The following is a 22,100-nucleotide window of genomic DNA, read 5'->3' on the forward strand; positions in this document are numbered from 1 at the left end:
CAGCCATGTAGAAAGTGAATCAATAAATGGAAGATCTGTCTGTGTCTCTCCCTCTTTCTCGCTCTGTCCTTCTGTCTTTTTTTTTTTTTCTTTAAGATTTATTTTACTTGAAAGTCAGAGTTACACAAAGAAAGAAGGAGAGGCAGAGAGAGACAAACAGACATATTTCCATCTGCTGGTTTACTCCCCAATTAGCAGCAAGGGCCAGAGCTGCATCGATCCAAAGCCAGGAGCTTCTTCTGGGTCTCCCAAGTGGAAGCAGGGGCCCAAGGACTTGGACCATCTTCTACTGCTTTCCCAGTCCATAGCAGAGAGCTGGATCAGAAGTGGAGCAGCTGGGTCTCGATCCTGCACCCTTATGGAATGCCAACATTGCAGGTAGCAGCTTTTCCCACTACACCACAGCACTGGCCCCACTTCTGCCTTTTAAATAGAGAAATAAATGTTCTGCTTTGCTTTTAAAAAAAGGACAACTGTCAACGTGAAAGGTAGGAGCTAGCTGCTAACTTCCTAACAAGTTGACAAGCATGTGACTTGTCCTGCTTCTGGTTTAATTCCATATGGCTAACATCTTTTCTTAAGCTACAAGATCCTCCCTGGGTCTCTGATCTGGCCCTGACACTCCTAGGTCTTTTAGGAAGGAATGGAATGAGATACAAATTTTCAGGGGTAACTGTTCACTCCCTTTATCAAAAGCTATCAAGTTAGCAAAGTCATTTCAGCAATAAGAGTATGTATTATAAGAAAAAAAAACAACCAACGTTCTGTCCCTATCCTTTCCCTCTTGGGATATTCTGTCCAAGACAGAAGAGAATTGAGATGGAACTCCCATGTGGAAAGGAACAGTAAGAAAGAAACTAAGTAATGACGGGAAAGGGTAACTTTCAAAGCAGGATCTGGAATCTGAGTTCATTAAAAGAATATGGATACTTCATTTTACAGATTTTTATATATGAGCATACAATTATATTATAAATTTAGGGTTCCTGTACTAAAGTATTCCCATTTTCACCTCTATGCATGCTATATACTTTTATGTGTGTTGCCAGTAGGCAAATGGGTTCAAATTGGGTGATTACAGGTTTTGGAAAGTAGGCTTATTTCTGACTCTGACGGCACACATTACCTCCTGAGCGCCTGAGACTCCGTGTGATTACCGTTTGTTGTGAATTTGAATTTAGGCAAATTCCAAATCACAGGCTTAGAAGCTAGAGGAGACAGGGATAATGAAAAAGTGCTCTAGGAAAAAAAAAATGGGCTCAGGGAAAGCAGAGCCAACAGTCACTGTTTCACTGCAGCCTGGTCAAAGCTTTGCTCTCGCTGCTGCCTCAACCCTTATTTTGTCCTCATTGCGCTCACATGGAAAATTAAAGTCTTAAGGGAGTCTCCTGGCTTTCAATTTCTAACATCAAGCAAACGGCCAGAAGATACACAAGAAAAAGGGATAGTGATTCTCTTTGCCAGTCTCTAGTACTTTTTTTAATTTCTAAATTCTTATTTATTTGGTTGGCAGAGAGACTCAGAGAAACAGATAGAGCGCTCCCACCCACTGCTTCACTCCTCGAATGCCCCCAGTGACAGAGCAGCCAAAGCCAGGAGCTGCAAATTCAATCCAGGCCTCTCATGTGGGTGGCAGGAACCCGACTACATGGGCCTTCAACTCTGCCTCCCAGGGTCTTTGTTAGCAGTAAGACAGAGTCAGAAGCTGGAGCCAGGGATCGAATGCAGGAAGCCACCCTAACTGGCATCTTAACCACTAAGCCTCTCAAACCAGTCTCCTATGGAGAGAGGCCCTACAGACATGGTGGGAACTGAAGTTGCTGAAAAAATTCACAAGAAGCAAAAGGCAAATGAGCATCATGCAGACTCAACTATGGTCAAAAAATGTACTTTGGTAGGCAGTGTTGCAAATTGCTTCTCAAGGTACAGCCAACCCATCATCAGAGGTCCCTGAAACCCTGTTGGGGTGAGTATGTGGGTAAAACTATTCTTGTAAAAAATATCAAGACATTAGCTGTTTTCACTCCACTGCCCCTGACTCTGATGGTACAAAGGAAACAGTGAACAGAACCGCTGCCACCAAAGAATACACTACTTGCTGTATTCTTCATCCCCTGCACTCAGGGGTAGGAATGGAGGCTGGGGGTGGAGAGGCAACTTTAAGAATGCCCTTAGGAAATCAGGGGGAAATCACTGGTTTTATTAAAGCTTGCTCCTTGGGTACACATCTTTTTAATCATCTGTGTGACAAAACAGGAAGCTCACATATAGCACCTCTGATGCACACCCCAGGATGAGGGTCATCAGGAGGAAAAGCATTTGCACAATTGTTTGAGCCTCAAGCTGGCATACCCCTTTATTTATGGAATGCCAGTTCACTTGTAAAAGTGGCTGACAGAATAGGATGCTTCAGATTTGGGGATCTGGCAGACATCTGATCAAAAATGAAGTGGGACAGTATTTATTGTTGCTTAGAAAAACTAAGTGTTCAATTAAAAATGAGAATTTGGGGAAACCTGTATTCACTATCATAGCTTGACAGCTTCTCATTACTTAAAGTATATTTGATGAGACTGATTGTTAAAAATTTTTTTAATATTGTGGAATATCTCAACATGTGAAAAATCAGACTAACTCAGTGAAAGAGTTTTCCAAATGATCAATGCCCGATATTAAGAATTCATGCTATGGGGCCAGTGCTGTGGCACAAAGCGTTAAGCTGCTGCCGCCGTGTGCAGCGCTGACATCCCATATGGGTGCTGGTTCAAGCCCTGGATGCTCTACGTCCATTCCAGCTCCCTGTTAATTCACCTGGGAAAGCAACACAGGACGGCCCACGTGCTCAGGCACCTGCCCCATGTGGGAGACCCAGATAAAGCTCCTGGCTTTGGCCTGGCCTAGACCTGGTTGTTGTGGCTATTTGGGGACAGAACAAGCAGATTGAAGATCTCTCTTCTGTGTGTCACTCCCTCTCACTCTTTAACACTTTTAACTAAATAAATATTTAACAAAAAAAGAAAAAGAAATCATTCTATAAGATTATGCATGGGCAAATGATTTAGAATCCAAGAAAATATATGGCCAGCGCCGCGGCTCACTAGGCTAATCCTCCACTTGTGGCGCCAGCACACCGGGTTCTAGAGGCCAGCTCTCTGCTGTGGCCCCCGGGAGGGCAGAGGAGGATGGCCCAAGTCCTTGGGCCCTGCACCCGTGTGGGAGATCAGGAGAAGCACCTGGCTCCTGCCTTCGGATCAGCGTAGTGTGCCGGCCGCAGCAGCCATTGGGGAGGGAACCAATGGAATAGGAAGACCTTTCTCTCTGTCCACTCTGCCTGTCAAAAAAAAAAAAAAAAAAAAAAGAATCCAAGAAAATATAAAAGATTTTAATGTAACAGGATATAAAAATTGACCAATATGGCTTCAGATATTACAACCACCTTTAAGAATTAACTACTACATGGTAATTCACAATTATCAGAAATGGCCATTTAAAACTCATTTTTCCAAGGACATCTATAAGACCAGATTTTCTTCATACATATCATGCAAAACAACCTATGATCATGTGTTGACTCAGGAGAATCCTACTACCTTCAATTAATTAAACAATAAAGATATCTGCAAGCATAGGAAAGAGCAGGATTTCATCATTCTTCCACCCAAGTTTCTGCTTCAGTTTTATCAGAGTTCGCATTGCGCTGACAGGGGAAGTTTTTGTTTGTTTGTTTGTTTGTTTTTGACAGGCAAAGTGGACAGTGAGAGAGAGAGACAGAGAGAAAGGTCTTCCTTTTTCCATTGGTTCACCCCCAATGGACCCTGTGGCCGGCGCGCCGCACTGATCCGTACGTAGCCAGGAGCCAGGTGTTTCTCCTAGTCTCCCTTGCGGGGTGCAGGGCCCAAGGACTTGGGACATCCTCCACTGCACTCCCAGGCCACAGCAGAGAGCTGGACTGGAAGAGGAGCAACCAGGACAGAATTCGGCATCCCGACCAGGGCTAGAACCTGGTGTGCCAGCGCCACAGGCGGAGGATTAGCCTAGTGAGCTGCGACACCGGCTCTGATAGGGGAACTTTTCAAATTAATGTCTGATCCTTTTTAGAGCCTCAAACTAAATTCTATTCAGACATACTATAAGAAGTCTGGATTTGCTGGGGTGCAAAAAATTTTTTAAATTCATGCAGTTTTTTCATAATCAGTGTTTTGAAGATCCTTTCCAATGCTTAGTAAATAAATGACAAAATGATTACTATCTTGATGATTTCCCCAAAGCAACATGCAGGAGTGAACTGGAGCAAAGGTAGGGAACTTGGTATAACCACATACACCTGCACACGCTGTACACATCTGAAAAGCAGCTTAGCCATTCTTCTATCTTTCCTCTTTTGACATGGTCCAGACAGTTCACAAAGAACCTGAACACCCTAGAGAGAAGTCATTTACTAAGTGTTCCTCAGCTTCTTCCTTTTTTGACAAAACTCCTCCCACTCCCCCATATTCCTCTTGCAAGCCAATGCTGTTCTCTCAATTCCCCAAAGAGATAAAGTGAAAGGAGTCTCTTGGAGAATTTCTGTGACCTGAAACTTTTCAGGATGAAAAGTAATTTTCCACCATTATAGGCAGTTTTACTAAAATAAATGACCTCCAAGGAGGGACAGCCTACAGCTCAGGTCCACAGAAGAAAGCCAGTCAGTCCATCCTGTTCACCTCCACCATCACTTGAATCCTACTGCACTGACTTCCCAAGCATCATAACATCCATCTGTTCACAATGCACGGCCAACAGTTGTAATGATACTTGGTTCATTTCAAGGGTATTCCAAGTAATTTCAAGCACTTGGATAAGTCATAATCCAATTCCTCTCTATTATTATAGTTCCTAAGAGAACCTAAATGGGATTATGTCTAGTCCAACTCTTATTTCAACTTGGCTCAAAGAAAATTAATTTTCTTTTTCAAAAGACCACTCCATTTATCAAGTTTTAGGCTTATATCAAAATTCAAAATTTGCTTATATCAAAATTTGCTTTACAAAACTGCACATTAGAATGTTATCTCAAAAAAGCCCAAGATGTTAACCTTGAAAAGCAAGCATGTGCCAATAACTTTTTCAAGACAAGTAGATTTTATGTAATCCCTCCTTTTAATTTCCAGGAATCACAATCTGCTATGTGTCAGGATCATATTAGAGGAAGTAACATTCTCTACATGGAATTCCTTAGGTATGTATTATAGAGTAATGGATTATTAGCAGATATCATTTGCAATGATCATAAAAAAACCTACCTCACATTAAATAACTACTAAGTTTAAGTTCCTTTATTAGTTCCATTTAATTCTTACAATATCTCTATGAAATATTATCTTCATTTCACAGATAAGAATTTGTTGCACTTGGTAAGAATAAAGCCTTATGCAATATTATTACCTAAGACCAAAGAAGGGAGCATAGTAAAAATATGAGTCAAGATCTCTTTGTCCATGAGGTAAATGGGCACCCAATCATCTTCATATAATGGGTACCGTAAAGAGTACAATAAAATCTATGAATCTCTTATACAGCACCTTACATTGCAGGAATGGCTCACTATAATAATTGATTATTTTTATCACTTTCAGGCAATTCTTTAGAAAAGTTCCCAATCAATTAAGGTGAAGCCAGTTAGTTTACACGAAGAGTTCAGCTCAAGGTTGAATTTTCAGGATAGGAAAGATCAAAAACTTGGTGTGTGGTTTCATCCATATAACTTTATGACAGTAACTGGTTGCAAACAACCAGACAATGCATCTCCATAAATATTTCTGCTGCTAAAACCAAAGTGTGTCTCACAGAGATGGTAGGCAAGGGAAAATGAAGATGAAAGAAATGTAAGAATCTTTCAGCACGCCTATAGTATCCTCAACAACAAACCACTCCAATTGCTTGCAGATTGCACTGGCTTCAACCCAGCCAAGGCTTTTCTATTCAGCCAACTTTGTATTGGAAATGATTGTCTTGCTTTGGTATTTGATGGTCAATTTCACATTATTTTAGCAATGCTTCAAGAAATGTTTTTTGACAATTTGTAGAAATCCTGGCTGTAACTCATCCCACCATTTTCAGTTAAAGAAGGGCCAAAGGCGCAGAGCTCGGCCATACCAAACAGAATCTAGTTCCTGAGCCATAAATTCTGGAAAGTATTTAAGTTTCCTAAGTTTGGATGCCCAACTGCATTAAATTACCACTACCTTCACCCCCAATAGACAAGCCTCAATGCTTTGATCCCAGAACCTGATTATCTTAATTCCTTTCAGGGAAAGAGCTGCCAGGGTAAGCTACATAGTAAAGAGAACAGAGTGTGTTGAGCAAAAGCACCTGGCTCTTCCTGGCTGCAGAATTTGTACAATTCACTCACCTTCTCTGGCCCTTAATTCCTTCCATCTGTAAAATGAGGTATTAGGCAATCTTTAATTTTTCTTCCCATTCCAAAATCTTGATTCTGTAACTCACTGCTCTGTTGTCCGTTTTTTTAAGACAAAGGCTAGAATCACTTCATTTTTCATTATTCATAATTCATTCTCAAGGTGACCAACATGCCTTAAAGAAATGAACATTCACCCAAGTTCCTTCACTTATAAATTAAAAGCATTCCTACAATTTAAGAAAGCTAATTCTGAAGTAACTGTGCTAGTTAACCATTGGAATGGTTTCAGGGGTGGGGAAGGCCTGACCTGCAGGCCACATAAAACCCATTAAATCATTTGGTCTGGCCCTGCCAATGCAACTACAGGCAGGACTCAAAATTCAAGTTGATAATTTTGTAAGGACTGTGAATGATGTTATAAATATCCAAATGGCCCTTGGCAGAAAAATAAAAAAGGATCCCCACCCACTTTACCTTAGTCATAGTCTAAAGCAGAACTGCTATTTATATGATATACCTATTTTATAATATGCTGTAAAACCATGGGCAATATACACATGAAATTTTCATTTCCAATAGGCCTGCAAAGAAAGTCACATGGGAAAATTCTAAAAGCCTATAGCCCTGTCATCATAAAGTTCAAAGAATCAATACCCAGAGGACTTAAAGAATTTGCTCAGTGTTAAACAGGTACTTTGGGTGGAACTCATGATGTAAAATTGGATACCTGGTATCATTTTGCTTTGGAGATAAGCCTTCTATTTTAAGGTACTGGACAATTATGTCACCCAAAGGTAGGGAAGCCTGAAATAGAGTTTACATGTCCAGGGTAAACCAACCATGCTATGGCATGAAAGACACTTCTCAGAAATGCTTGTTTGCAGAGATCGGCCAAAGTTTATTACACCATGTTCAAGTGTAACAAGGTGAGTCATGTGACATTACTCCAGCATCTGCCAGTTCTGGCCCGAAACTCCATGAAATTGAGCATGGGGTTGGTGGGGGGAGGGCAGAGGTGTGCGGGTGGAGAAGCTCCAACTAACCAACTTGAATAACTACAGTGAAGTTTATACATCTCCAAGGATCTTTGTCCACAGCCACTCATAAGGGCTCTTGTTTTACCAGAGTTGTTACATGCACATCAAAGCAAGCACTCACTATGAACTGCTTACATAGAATTGTATCAAGAAAACATAAAAGTGATAAAAATGCCTCAAGTCAAAAATCATCTGCCCTGCCTCTAAGGATTCTGGGTCAGGCTGAAGCCACAAGCCAGAAGCTTCATCCAGGACTTCCACATGGCAGGAAGGGGCCTGAGCACTTGGGCCATCTTTGCTGCTTTCCCAGGCACTTTAGCAGGGAGCTGGATTGAAAGTGCAGCAGCAGGGACTTGAACTGGTGCCCATATGGGATGCCGGTGTCGCAGGCAGTGGCTTAATCCACTGTGCGGCTAATCCATGGCTGCCCTCTAATGATTCTTATACAGGTGAGTGATCCAAGAACTAACAAAGTTTCTACCCATCTAAACCTCAGCTTCTTACAATGGGCAATAAGAAAGCTCAACTTTTCGGAAATGATTCGTTTATGAAGTTTCTAAAAGCCTTACAGTTAAGATGTTAAAGGGATACACTTACCCTATGTGGTTGGTTCTTAAAGAAATTTCCAGTTCTCTTAGCACTTGTGTAGACTCTTGAACACGCCGTCTAAATTTCTGTAACACAAGAACATACATTCTCATAGAACATTTTGGCAATTGCTATAACTGTAGCTTATTATTTAAGTTTAACACCATATGAAAATATCATCACTTCTAAAGTGGGATTCTTTCACAGTTCTCTTTTGTGCAAATTTTTCTTTTCTCCCCCCACCTCCCAAAGAAACCTTTTATTCAGTGAGTACAAATTTCATAAGTACAATTTTAGGAATATAGTGATTCTTTCCACCATACCCGCCCTTCCACTCCCACTCCCACCCAACTTCCTCCTCCCCCTCCCATTCCCAGTTCCATTCTCCCTTAAGAAAAAAAAAATGTTCCTTGACAATCGAGACAAGGGCTGTTCAAGTAAGTCATTGCTTCTCAAAGTGTCAATTTCACTTCTACAGATTTCCTTGTAGGTGCTCTGTTGGTTATCACAAATCAAGGAGAACATATGGTATCTGTCCTTTGGGGACTGGCTTATTTCACTAAGTATGATGTTTTCCATATTCATCCATCTTGTTGCAAAGGACCAGATTTCATTTTTTTAACCACTGTGTAATATTCCATGGAGTACATATCCCATAATTTCTTGATTCAGTCTTCAGTTGATGAGGATTTAGGTTGACTCCATGTCTTAGCTATTGTGAGTTGAGCTGCAATAAACATGAGGGTACAGATAACTCTTTTATTTGCAGATTTTATTTCCCTTGGGTAAATTCCCAGGAGTAGGATGGCTGGGTCATATGGTAGGGCTATATTCAGATTACTGAGGTATCTCCAAATTGACTTCCATAGTGATTTCACCAGTTTACATTCCCACCAACAGAGGATTAGTGTACCTTTTTCCCCACATCCTCACCAGCATTTGCTGTTTGATTTCTGTATGAAAGCCATTCTAATTGGGGTGAGGTGGAACCTCACTGTGATTTTGATTTGCATTTCCCTGACAGCTAGTGATCCTGAGCACTTTTTCATGTGTTTGTTGGCCATTTGGACTTCCTCTTTTGAAAAATATCTGTTTAAGTCCTTGGCCTATTTCTTCACTGGGTTGTTTGGTTGTTGTGGAGTTTCTTGATCTCTTCGTATATTCTGGTTATTAATCCTTTATCAGTTGCATTATTTGTAAATAATTTCTCCCATCTGTCAGTTGTGCAAATTTTTCTTATGCTGAAAATTAGCTTGTCAGAAGGGAACAGGAAAATTACTTATTCATGTAATGAGAATCTTGAAGTAAGCAGATTACTGTCTCCAGCCCTACATACCCAACAATATTCACCAATACACCTATGAGTCAAGGACCCCAAGGATGCCCCCAGTCTCAAAGATTCTCTGGGAGGACTTATGGGACATAGCAGATAGTCACACTCATTGCTAGAAGAACATAAAGCTAGATTCACAGAGAAAATGTGCATGGGATGAAATACGGAAACCAGCTTCCAAGAGTCCCCTCGCCAAGACATCAACAAATGACAGTGACGATGTGCATAAGCTCATCAGAGACTCAGTACCCAGGGTCCCTGTTGGGGACTAGTCTCACAGGCCCCTATCGCATTCCAGGGGCAGGCATTTGGTATAGTGGGTAGGTTGCCGCTTGGGACGCCTGCATCCCATTCTGGAGTGCCTATGTTTACATCCAGGCTCTGCTTCCTCCTCCAGCTTCGTGCTAATGCACATCCTGGGAGCCAGTAGTGATGGCTCAAGTACCTGGGTCCCTGCCACCCACATGGGAGACCTGGACTGAGTTGCCAGCTCCTAGATTCAGCCTGGCCCAGCCCAGTCCCAGCTGTTATGGGCATCTAGAGAATGAACCAGCACATGGGAAGATCTCTCCATGTCTGTGTATCCCTCTCTGTGTCTCTGCCTTTCAAATAAAAGATAATACTAATTCCTGACTCCCAGGAGGAAAACAGAGATTTAGCATTAACCATAGTGTTTTCATCAATGGTTTAGGCAAAGTGAGCCATTCTTATCAGGGAGGAGTGGGAATCTTCCCAAAATACAAGTTCTCAGAAGCCAGTCAAGGACTAACCTTGAAGGGAGGCCTTGCTAATGATAGCAGTCTCGGGATTGCTACATTAACTCTTTTCCTCATGACCTAACACGCTCCAAAAATCAACATTCAGAGTTACCTCTGCCCCAAATCACCACCTGGAAGGTCCTTCTTCCGGAACATCAAAATTCTACCTGTGCTTCCAAGACTCCCTCAAGGTCTTCCTTCTTTACTAAATTCTTCTCTGATAGTAAATGTCTACATCTCTCTATTCTCTGGACTCTTAATAACATGCATGCTACCCGGGGGTGGAGGGTGGGGTGGGAGCATATATCAGTGTACCGGAACAAACCTTCCTACAGAAACACTCTCCAGCAGTGGCTATGATCAGGCTACTCTGGAAGAAGGAATTCAACAGGCAGCACCTTCTATGAGGAGTCCTAGGCTCTCTGCACTACAGATCAGAGCTGTCATTGACAAGAAAAAGCTTGGAGCATTTTTCTCAGGAGAAGGATCTGACTCCCCTGCTGCCATGGTTACAACAGAAACACAGTCATCTGGCTCCAAACCTCTGCTAATGGCTCCCATGGCTTGGGAGAAAGGTGTCCAAGGGCAGGAAGGAGACTAGCAATGAGGATTCCAGAATATGAGTCAGCCCAAGGAAGGCCTGGAATGGTGTTGGCACAGATAGGCTCCCATCATTTCTCTCCTCCTCCTGTGCAAGACCTTGACTTCCTCACTATTTTTTCATAACTGTTATTCACAAAGCACACTGAAAAGATGTCTTCAGCTTTCTAATTCCAAGTATAGTGGGATATAAGAAAGAGAGATATCCCTAATATGTTGTAAAAAGAGAATGGCTCATTCCCATCTTCTATCAAAAATAGCCAAAAGGACACAGTTGCTTAGCCTAGCAGTAAAAATGCTCACTAGGATGCCTGTGTCCCACATCACAGTACCTGGGTTTGTTTCCCAGGTCTGACTCCTGACTTCAGCTTCCTGCTAATGCAAATACTGGGAGGCAGCAGTGGTGGCTCCAGTAACTGGGCTCCTGCCACCTGGACTGAGTGCCCAGCTCCCAACTTCAGCCCTGCCCATTATGGGCATTTGAGACATGATTCAGCAGGTGGGTGCTATCTGTCTGTCTGTCTCTCAATGTATTTTTATACTTAAAGGCCTAAGGAATGGGGGGTCATGGATAGTTTGCCAAGACATCCAAGCCCAGAGTTTCCTGGATCCCCTCCCGGCAAAGAAGACACCCAGGGCAGCTCATGGTATAAAAGGGAGGCAGAGCAGGATGAGCACTAAAGGGTGCTCTGCCGAGATGAATTCAAGGGCCAAGTGTGGCAGTTCTGCAGCTTGAATAAAGAAGGGCAGAGGAAGAAGACAAAATACTCAATCCTGCATTTGCCATAAAGGAAAGCAGGACCCGTGGTCACACGACAGGCAGCCACTTCTAGGTGTGCCAGCTGCTCCACAGCGGCCTCTCCCACATCAGTCAGGCTGTCTGCGCAAGAGACCTTTAGAAACTAACTCAGTGTCCCAGGCTGCATGTCACGTGCAGTTCTGCAGCATTCCCTACAGCCCTGGGCTTAGCTGGTCCCCTAAGTCTACCTTAGGCTCTCCAGGGTCAAGGTGGTCTCCTGTGTATGCCATCAGCCAGAAGGCACTCAGCGTAGAACTGAGGATAGAGAGTAGACAAGGACTGGCTGAGACACCAAGAGATACGTGTCACAACAAGACAAGGAAATCGAAACCCTCTGTGGTAACAGTAACCTCAGCAGCTGACACTTACTGGCACTGACTAAGCCAGGCACTACCCCTTCTATAACTGAGGTCAAACTCAACTGCCTGTGCCCTGTATTCTATCATCTTTGGAAAGGCTCCATTTGTAGCTGAACTGTGGACTACGGAGAAGCCTTGGCAACCACCTCTCTAACACATTAACAAGGAGTGCCAACACTGTGCACTGCTAAAACGTATCCAGAATCCTCTGCACACTTCAAAGGCAATCGTGTGCCTGTAGAGAGCAGCAGAAGGCAGCCAGGTAGGATCCATTAGCAGTCTGGACCCTACTCTCGTCCCTCCATACAAGGAGGGGCCGCGGAGGCCGCTGAGCAGGGGACGAGCTGCGCAGTGAGTCTCATTTCCACAACTGCGGTTCCAGTGAAGGCCCAGCCTCCCTTCTTCCTGATCTGCAGCCAAAGCCACAGACAACCAACGGCTGGTCTGAAACGAGCTGCTTGCTGCTTCTGGTCACAGAGAGATCTAATTGAGGTGCTTCCTTCCTTGCCCTGGAGGGTTTCATTTAAAATGATTGAGAAGAAAATCGACATAGAAAATGCTTAAGACATTTTTTTTAAAGGAGCAAGTTAAGCATCTTCCATTCAATCTAGACAACAGATGAATGAACGGAACGTCCAAGGACTCCAGACGTAGTTAAAGGGCCTGCTCAGCCTGGTCTGGCCAACTGTGAAGCCCGGACGGGAAATCCAACCCCCTTCCCTGCACCATATCACAGCCGAGGAGTCTAAGCTCCTTCTAACTGCAAGCCACGCCTTATTCCCAACAAATCCCGGCTTTCCAGGCTCTAAGTGACATAATTACGTTGTGTGCAGCAGATCACCGCCCCTTACCACCTGCTGACAGAAACCTGCCTAAGGCAGGGGTGCTTCACCAACACCTTTGTCACTTCTTGCTGAGCTGAAAGACAGAGCTCATGAGGCGCAGAGCAAACAGGGCTGTACAGGGGAGCACGTGGGCCAGGGCAGAGCACTGGGCAGTGAAGGCCCAGACACACATCTTAGGTCCTCCTCCTTTTTTATTCAGCAATTGGCGAGAAAACAAAATGCTTTCCGAGAAACCAGTTTGTTAGTGTTGTTTTGTCTTACTGAACCTGGAATAACGGATCTCAAGGAGAAGCGGAACTGTGTAGGGAGGAAGCTCCCGGCTCCATTCTAAGCATCTTCCTTCTTGTGGGCCATGGGGCTTAGAGGCTCAGCAGCACTCTCTGGGAGTTTATATATCTCTCTCTCACCCCACCCCACCCCCACCCCCGCCATTTTTAGAATTTGAAAAATGTAGAGAAAATTTTTTAGGGTTAGAATGGACTCTGAGTAAGAGCAGATCTCAGTCGTGTGTACAAACACTGGCATTTCTGTCCACTTAGCTGGGGACGAGGGTGTTTAATGCTGGGTGGGGTCTGAGCCATCCGGCTTGCATGTTAGAAGCCTAGTCTAGTGTAGAACTCCATACTAAAAAGGATCTTGTTGCCCTAGGCAAGTAAATAGTGCAGAAAAACAACTGCTCTGTGGGAGAGGCGTGTATTTTGTTTGTATGGGGGTGTCTTCCTTTGTAACCATCCCTAATTTGATCAAATTAAGACTACTATATTCTCTTTTCTAAAAATATTTATTTAATTTGAAAGACAAGAGTTACAGAAAGAAAGAAAGAAAGAAAGAAAGAAAGAAAGAAAGAAAGAAAGAAAGAAAGAAAGAAAGAAAGAGAGAGAGAGAGAGAGAGAGAGAGAAAGAAAGAGAGAGAATATCAAACTTTCATCTGCTGGTTCATTCCCCAAATGGTCACAATGGTCAGGACTGGGAAAGGCCCAAGCCAGGAGCTTTATCCAGCTCTGCCACATGGGTGCAGGCACCCAAGGACTTGGGCCATCTTCCTTTGCTGTTACAGGCATATTAGCATGGAACTGGATCAGAAGCAGAACAGCCAGGAAAATGAATTGGTACTCATTCGGGATGCCAGCATTGCAGGCGGCAGCTTAACGCACAGCACCACAACATCAGCTCCAGCTGTTGTACGCTTAAAGGCAAAAAGCAAAGAAACTAACAAGAATTAAGCATTTGGGGGACCTGACAACACACCATTTTTTTAAATGATTGATTTATTTATGTAAACGGCCAGGGGGTGGGGGTGGGGAGGAGGAGACAGAAAAAAAATCTTCCATCTGCTGATTCACTCCCCAGATGGTCAGAACAGCCAGCAGAGCTGGACTAGGCTGAAACCAAGAGGTCTACCCAATCTCCTACATGGTTTGCAGGGGCCCAAGTGCTTGGGCCAGCTTACACTGCTTTTTGAGGTGCCTTAGTGGGAATCAGAGTAGCCAAGACTCCAATACGGGATGCTAGAGTTGCAAGCAGTAGCTTAAGCCACTGCACCACATACTGGCCAAAACAGATCTTCCTTATCAAGTGTGGATGCTGTGTTTTTGAGGGGAAGAAGTATTATGCTACTTTGACAGGTAAATTCCTATAGGACAGGGCTGCAACACACTTGAGTCTCATTAGACATGGAGCCAGCATGAGAAGTCTGGACATTTTCAGCATTTCTAGATTCTACTTCACCTTGTCTGCATGTGAAGCATGCAGTAAGAGCCCAGGAAACTTCCAAAAGCAAGTAACTGCTGCTCTACTTTGCTTTACTTTGGAGGAGGGAGAGAGAGGAGACAGAATAGAAAAATGAAAAAGAGAAGGCAATTTTTAAAAATATACAAGCATCAAGAGCCCTAGGGACAGTGGCTAACCAAGAAAAGTGTGCCTTTCTTTTCTCATGAGTCAGACATCTAAACAACAGAGTGACTTCAGCTTGAGATATTTTCGCTGGGACCTTGAAAGCAGGAGTTGTGGAAGATCAGTGGAAAAACAAGTGTTATGTGGAGGAGCGCCCCTTCACCCATCCGTAGCAGGAACAGCGCTGCTCTGAAACATCCCAGGACTGACCCAGGGCCGCAGGGCTGTACCAGGCTACATCCTTTACCACGAGGCATCAGCTTAAGTCAATTGTGTGGCTGCACAAAGCAGGGCTTGTTTGTAAAAGCAGGGAGTCAGTCGAGAATGGAATCAGCTCTTCTCTCCTTACCTTCTTAGGGCCAGGGGAGGGCTCTGGGTGGGGAAGCTGCTTAAAGCATCAACACAGGAAGTCCGTGCACAGCTGGGATGACAAAGCCCCAGTGATTTTTCAAGGTCTCTGGAAATGCACACAGGCATGAAAGGCAAGTATTCCTCTGTGCGGCCTCCTCTGCGCGGCCTGCTTCCCTAGGGGCCTCACCGCCTCTGCACTGGACTCCCTGCACTGTTGTAACTGGAAATAGCAGAGACTCAATAACCAACTGAGGTACGTGACTCCCATTTCAGCAAAGTACTTGTAAACACATCCTCCAGTCAGGAGGATTTTTCCTTTGACTTCTTATGTAGTCAGTTTGCAATGGTTGTTTTCCTGGAGGCCAAGGCAGAAACCAATGTAGAGGAAAGAAGATCTCTTCCAGTGCAGAGGCTCTGCCGGCTTGTGAGGAGGCAACAACAAAGAGTGGGAACACATCCATCTTACCTTCCTGGTTACAGCTGGGTCCAGGTAGCCTTTGAGTTTCTGAATGTATGTATGAGGAGGATTCTTCACCTGGAATCGTTCCTGCAGGAAGCACACAAGTAAAAATCATGAAAGATATGAAACAGATCAAACAGATAAACATTACGGATCCATGACCAAATGCATCCATGTAGGAACATGACCCCACAGATGATCATTATGTACTAATTGTTTCTAATCTTTTATAATAGAGTATATAATCTTCTCTTTGCACAGGAGAACCAAAGCTCAGAGACATGGAATACACTTCTCTTTGATGATGACACAGCCAGTGAACAGGACACATAGATCTGAACTCATGTTAGTCCAGCTGTTTTCCCTGCAGCTTCTGGGAATGATGTTTTGCTCAATCTGTTTCAGATTTTTTTTGACCAGGTCTTTCCTGCATATTCTTCTGACTGTCTTCAATGTTGGCAAATCTTCAACTATTGGATATTTAGTTTATCTTTGAAAAGAGCCAAAATGTGACTCACACTAGATCGACTATTGCTAAGAGATTGGAAGGCAGGAGTGTCTATGTATTTATGTGTGTTCACATACATTGCTGTTATCAATAGTGGATTCCTAAAGCAGTTCCAAATTAGAAAATCCAAAAACAGCTTGAGCAAAGGCGCTGTCACTGGAGTGAGCACAATACTTGATGTATATCCCAAGGTGATATCTGAATGAGGATCTGGGGTAGGGCCCCAGAAGTTCTTTCTAACAAGTTCTATGCTGATGCTGCCAATAAAGGAACCACACTTTGAGAAAATCATGCACACATTTATTGGGTTTTATAGACCACAATGTCCAAGGCAGAACCATAACAGTATATGAACTCGGGTGAAAACCAAATACCCATTAACTTTCAAATGAGTAAGTACCTGGACTACATTCCAATAATGGCATATTATATTACAATGACAATAGTGTACCACTGCTCCTATGAAGGGTCTTACAAGCCTGATGTTGAGCCAAAACAAACACATTATCTCATGTATATAAACTTTCAAATCAAACAAAATTAAACTTTAGTGGTTAGAGATACACACACTCAAGTAGTAAGATTATACATATATATGTACAGTATCTGTGTATATAATCTTATAGTGTGTGTGTACCTAGAGATGATCAACTTTAAGTGTAAAAGATTGAGGTGGGGAGAAGGTTGTATCCAAGGAGGGAAGTACAATGAGTCCCAAGTGGCCAGCAATGCCCCGCTTCTTGACTTGAGCAGTAGTTACACAGGTGCTGGCATCCTACTACTCATCACAGTGATTCTTAGGTTTCACAACCTTTTCTGTATGTGTGCTTTATTTTACCAAAAACAAAAACAAAAACCAAAAAATCCACATTAAATAAATCAGCTTTAAAAGGAATCAAAAAAACAACACAAACAAAAGCAAGGTTTTCATCAATGAGGACAATTCTTTTCTCCCTATACCCTAAAAGATGTTTCCCTGGCAATTCTTTTTAATTTGATTACTGCTTTCTCCATAATGGAATTTTTTGATATTTGACAACACTGACAATTGGGCAGCATGCTCAAGCATTTGTTTATCCCATATAAGCTTGCATTTCTCCAACACAAGGATGCCCAACATTCTTCCCAGTCTTCTCTGGTCGTGCTTAAGTACAGATTTAGAAATGCTAAGGATCATCTTACTAATGTTGAAAAGATCATCACACTGAAAATATATTATTTAATAATTTATAAGACAAACAGTTTCTAGTAAAACATCTACTGGTATTTTCCCTTAGTTTAAAGTCAATTAGAATGAATTTTATAGTATTTAAATTACACTTCTATAAAGCTTTGCTTTAAAAAAAAAAAAAGATGAGCACACTGTTCCTAATTAGTACTTCAAATTGCCCGTCCTGAGCACAGTTTTTAAATAATAATTCACAAGTATGCAATGTTTCTAGTGCCATCACTGTGTCTGTGCATAAAGTCTTTTTTTTTTTTTTTTTTTTTTTGACAGGCAGAGTGGACAGTGAGGGATAGACAGAGAGAAAGGTCTTCCTTTACCGTTGGTTCACCCTCCAATGGCTGCTGCAGCCAGTGCACCATGCTGATCCGAAGCCAAGAGCCAGGTGCTTCTCCTGGTCGTAAAGTCTTATATAAAAGACTGTCACTACACTACAGGATCAGAGCCATGGGGATTTAGTGACAGTCTAGCTCACAAAATCCTCTGAAAAATGAACTGATGAGCTATCTAGAAGTCAGTTTTTATTTCCTACTTTATATGACAAGTGATAATCAGAGATATTAAGATATAAAGAAAAACTATGTTTTTTAATAATAAAACTCTATCTCAATATTTAAAGATCCTACAACCAGTAATGACACAAGCTGTGTTCCCTTTTGTGATGGCAAACAACATCTGTCTCTCAATATAAGGTCACAACACAAGGAACTCAATAAATTGTAACTCTGGCCAGTGCAGTATGTGCTTTAGGACTTAAAATCCAAACTGGTCAACCGTTACTGAAAAGTATTTGACTTTGTTCTCATGGGCTGTGTCTTCACAGCAGAAGAGTCATATTTATCCCTGTGAAATAACAGAAACTGGCTGAGTAGACTGCAGAGCTCAGAGACTGAAACCAGGAGCCAGGAGCTTCGTCTAGGTCTCCCATGTCGAGGCAGAGGCCCATGCACTTGGGGCCATCATCCTGTACTTCCCCAGGCCACTATCAGGGAGCTGTATCAGAAGTGGAGCAGCTGAGTCTCAAACTGGTGTCCATATGGGAAGCTGGCTCCGCAGGCAGAGGCATAACCTACTACACCACAGCACCATCCCCAACAAGTTTATCTGTTAATGCTAGTTTCCCATCAACTCTGTATATGAGATCAAAGATTCAAATGCAAGCTCTGACTCTGACCCTTGTTCCTTTTCACAACACTGGAGTAAGTGCACTCATCTTGAATTTGACAGTGCATTTAAAAAAAAGAAAAGAAAACTTGTTTTATCTTTCATTGAGTCTCAGTGTGAAGAATACTTAGTACACAGTTGGTCCCTGATCATTTTCAGAGAATTAAACTTCCATTAAATGCCATATACAAGTCACACCTCTCATTAGTGAAGGGTAATTTTTTGTAAGTTTACAAAGTATGGAAAGATGACTGTAAATGCCCTGAACAGGGCATATGCACTCTATGTCCAGCAGGTTCAGGACTAGACATGAGTCAGCCAGGCTCTGAGCAGAGCTGAAGGCACTTGCTGAGGAGCCAGCTCGGAGTCTCACCTAACGTGTTTCATAACCGTGCATTTCTCATGAACCCTTCACCCCTTCCGCACTGCTCACCAGGAGAGTGTGCCTGCCTGCTCTGCAGATAAGGGAAAAGACAAAGCATTGATTGGACTCCACTTAATGACTAAAGCTCAAGTCTGCTGCAACCAGAATTCAAAAACCCAGGCATCCTGAAAGGAACTAAATGAAGGGGCTGTGACAAGAGCATACTAAATTAATTAGGTAAGTCACAGTAAATGGAACTCATTGGCTATGCTTCAACGTGGCTTTTTCTATCAAACACAGAAAGGCAGCGTTAGGTTCTTTCAAACCAGCTGAACGGTTTCTTTGGGACTTACCCTCTATCCTTGTCCTCCCTCCCCTTTCTCCACTTAAACCCAATAAAGTTTGTCATGCTAAATCTTTCACATAAAGGCTTGAAAATGGACATTCCACTCATCTCCCAAAACATTCCTGCTTTTTTACATCCTTTCTGTCCATGTATTTAATTACATGAGAAATTAATTGAGATTAATTTGGTATGAGCTGAACTTACAACAAGCATGTTATAGGAATTTCTATTCTGCAAATCATGCTTGAATAAGCAGCTCTGAGGCCAGAGATGTGGCATAGCAGGTAAAGCTACTGCCTGCAGTGCGGGCATCCCATACAGGCACCGGTTCTAGTCTGCTCCACTTCTGAGTTTCTCCAGCTCTCTGCTATGGCCTAGGAAAGCAATGGAAGATGGTCCAGGAATTTCCTGGAGGAAGCTCCTGACTCCTGGTTTCGGATTGGCCCAGCTCAGGCCGTTGTGGCCATTTGAGGAGTGAACCAGCAGATGGAAGACCTCTCTCTCTCTCTCTCTCTCTCTGCCTCTCAATAAATAAATAAATAAATAAGATAAAATTAAAAACCTCCAAAATCAAACAGAATTCCACTCAACTGTACCTTATACTACAGTTTTCTGATGTTTAAGGCAAGAAATGATAGCTGAAAATAGAGGGTGACTTCAGGAAATGAATGGCTCTCGGGGAACACACCTACCCTTGACTTTCTCTCTTGGGATGGACACAGGGTCACTGGCTCTATTTCAGTAGTGTATTAGCAGAGCTACATAAACTGCTTATGCAGCCTTCAGGAGGCATGTCAGCAGCGTTATCCCAATGTTAAAGTTCTATCATTCTAATTCTATAATAATTCACTTTGGTAAGCAAAAAGCCCAAAGGGTTTTGCTTATAAGACAAACTCAGTACACTTAAATGTTTTCCTTCTCAGAAGCTGGAAGTAATTGGGTATCCTTTTCAAACGCTGAGTAAGCAAACTATAGCCTGTAAATGTGTTGCAATTACCACCAGCACCTTACCATTAGAGTGAGTACTAATTGGCAAGATTTAGCTTGGTGCTAAGTGCTCTTCAGAGTTGGGTAAACAGAAAGAAGCCATGTCCTCAAGGGGTTTTCCCTCTAATTTGGAAAATGCTGAAATAAGCAGTCAGGCAAAATAGGATACTACATTAATATTACATATAGACAGAAATAACGTAAGTATAGAAGTGACCAAGAACAGTGCACCTGCAGAAGCGGTGGGGATGAGGGTAAGGGGTGGGAAGTACACCAAGCACAATCAGGGATTCTAAGCAGGAGCGGCTGGGCTGAGTCATGACCATCTCAGCTCTCATACAGTGAACAATTTATACAAATAGAAAGCAATTTACACAATGAGGCCTAGATGCCCCCAAGGAATTTGGAGTACCAAAATCCCCAACAGAAAGCATACTTCTGGTTTTCAAGTAGATAGTTTAAAATAATCCTGATACTTCAGAAGAGCTGTCAGCCTGTCCCTCCTACAGAAAGTATCTACAAGAAGTTCATTAAAAACATGTACTATGGAAAAAGGATAGTCTTCAAAAAAATTTTGCACCAAAAAAAACTCATATTTTAAAATATTCATAAATTTATTCTAAAGGCAATGCAACACAGAGAGAGAGAGAATGAATGAATATGAATATCAATCTACTATCCATTGGTTCAAATGGCCATAATGGTCAGCGCTGGTTCAGGCCAAAGCCAGAGTTCAGGTCTCCCACATGGGTGGCAGAGGCCCAAGTAGTTGGGCCATCATGTGCTGCTTTCTAGGCACAGTAGCAGGAAACTAGGTTTAAAGCAGAGCAGCCAGGACTCAAACCAGGTCTCTGATGTGGGATGCTAGCATGGCAAGCAGTAGCTTAACTCCCTTTACAACAATGCCAGCCCCTAAACTTATTTTTCAAATTCCATTTCCATGAATTTTTTTGAAGTTATCAGTAGGTAGTGAATGGTGAAACAGGATAGTTTAGAAGAAAATAAAAAATATTCAGACCCTACCTATTTACTATAACCAATGGCCGAGAAGGCAAGTTTAAGTGGGAGTCTAATTTGTAGAACAGCTACACCGGAAGCTAACGCCAGCTGTGTTACTATTTCGACTTTCCCTGTGGCTATCACTAGATGAACACATTTTGCTAAACAAAACTCTGCCTCCAAACCTTTTCAGTCTTTATGTCACACGTAGGTCGTCCCTTGTTTCCAGGCACTAAGATGAAAAAATATCAAACTAAAAATAAATAAATAAACTGTTCATTTTGTTCCTTTACTCATCCAGAACACATTATACAAGATACTTGTAAAAAACACAGAAGAAATAAATTCAATTCCAAAGTGTTAAATCTCATCTCTGAGATACAACAGACATAGCTGTGGTACAAAGTAGAATATGATAAGAGCCATATGTGATCCTCTGGAAGTTCAAAGAAAGGTGAGGCTCTTTCCAACTGAGATGATCAAAGGAACCTCCCTGGACAAAGTGGCTTTGGAATTGGATTTTGAAGGACGGGCAGCATACAGATACCCTGGGATAGTGGGAAAGGCAGGAGACGAAGTTTTCCAGATGGCAGAACACAGAACAAAAGGCTGAAAAGCAAAAAGCATGTGCTAATAGCTTCAAGGGGTTTAGCTGGGTTCCAGTAATACAGTTTATGAAAAGTAATGGTACAAAAAAATCTAAGGGGAAAGTTGGAACACAGAGCAGTGAAAGTCAGGTAATAGGCAAACGATAGACAACCGGAGTCAATCAGGAGTTCTGAGTAGTGGAAAAACATATGGTTAATACTCTGTGACTCTCGCCAGTCCCAATTTTTAAAACTTGGCCATTTCTACACTAGACTAGACTTGAACAATCAGCACATCAGATTCATTCCACAGCCATAGTTTCTTGGAGTGCCTTGAAGCATTCTTCAGCCCTGAATATGAAATCATTTTCCTAGTCGGAGAAGAGAGGACAGCTTTCCAAGTATTCCATTACAGATTTCAGACTGAAAATAACGTTTGATGAGACTTTTCCAAATGGTTTCCTTTATTTAGACTAGCAAGACTTTGTTCTACAGGT

General features: G+C 42.5%; 1 protein-coding gene across 10 annotated transcripts in view; it reads right to left on the minus strand.

Moving 5' to 3' along the window:
• FMNL2 (formin like 2) overlaps positions 1 to 22,100 on the minus strand; it is a 333,150-nt gene that overhangs the window by 105,199 nt on the left and 205,851 nt on the right. For all 10 annotated transcript variants that reach the window (XM_051849554.2, XM_051849553.2, XM_051849548.2 and 7 more), the window contains exons 3-4: positions 15,430 to 15,510; positions 8,035 to 8,111 (exon numbers count right to left, since the gene is read on the minus strand). In XM_051849554.2, coding sequence (XP_051705514.1) covers positions 8,035 to 8,111; positions 15,430 to 15,510 — 158 coding nt within the window. The remainder of the gene's footprint in view (positions 1 to 8,034; positions 8,112 to 15,429; positions 15,511 to 22,100) is intronic.

This window comes from Oryctolagus cuniculus, chromosome 3, assembly GCF_964237555.1.
Source record: "Oryctolagus cuniculus chromosome 3, mOryCun1.1, whole genome shotgun sequence".
Taxonomy (NCBI): Eukaryota; Metazoa; Chordata; class Mammalia; order Lagomorpha; family Leporidae; genus Oryctolagus; species Oryctolagus cuniculus.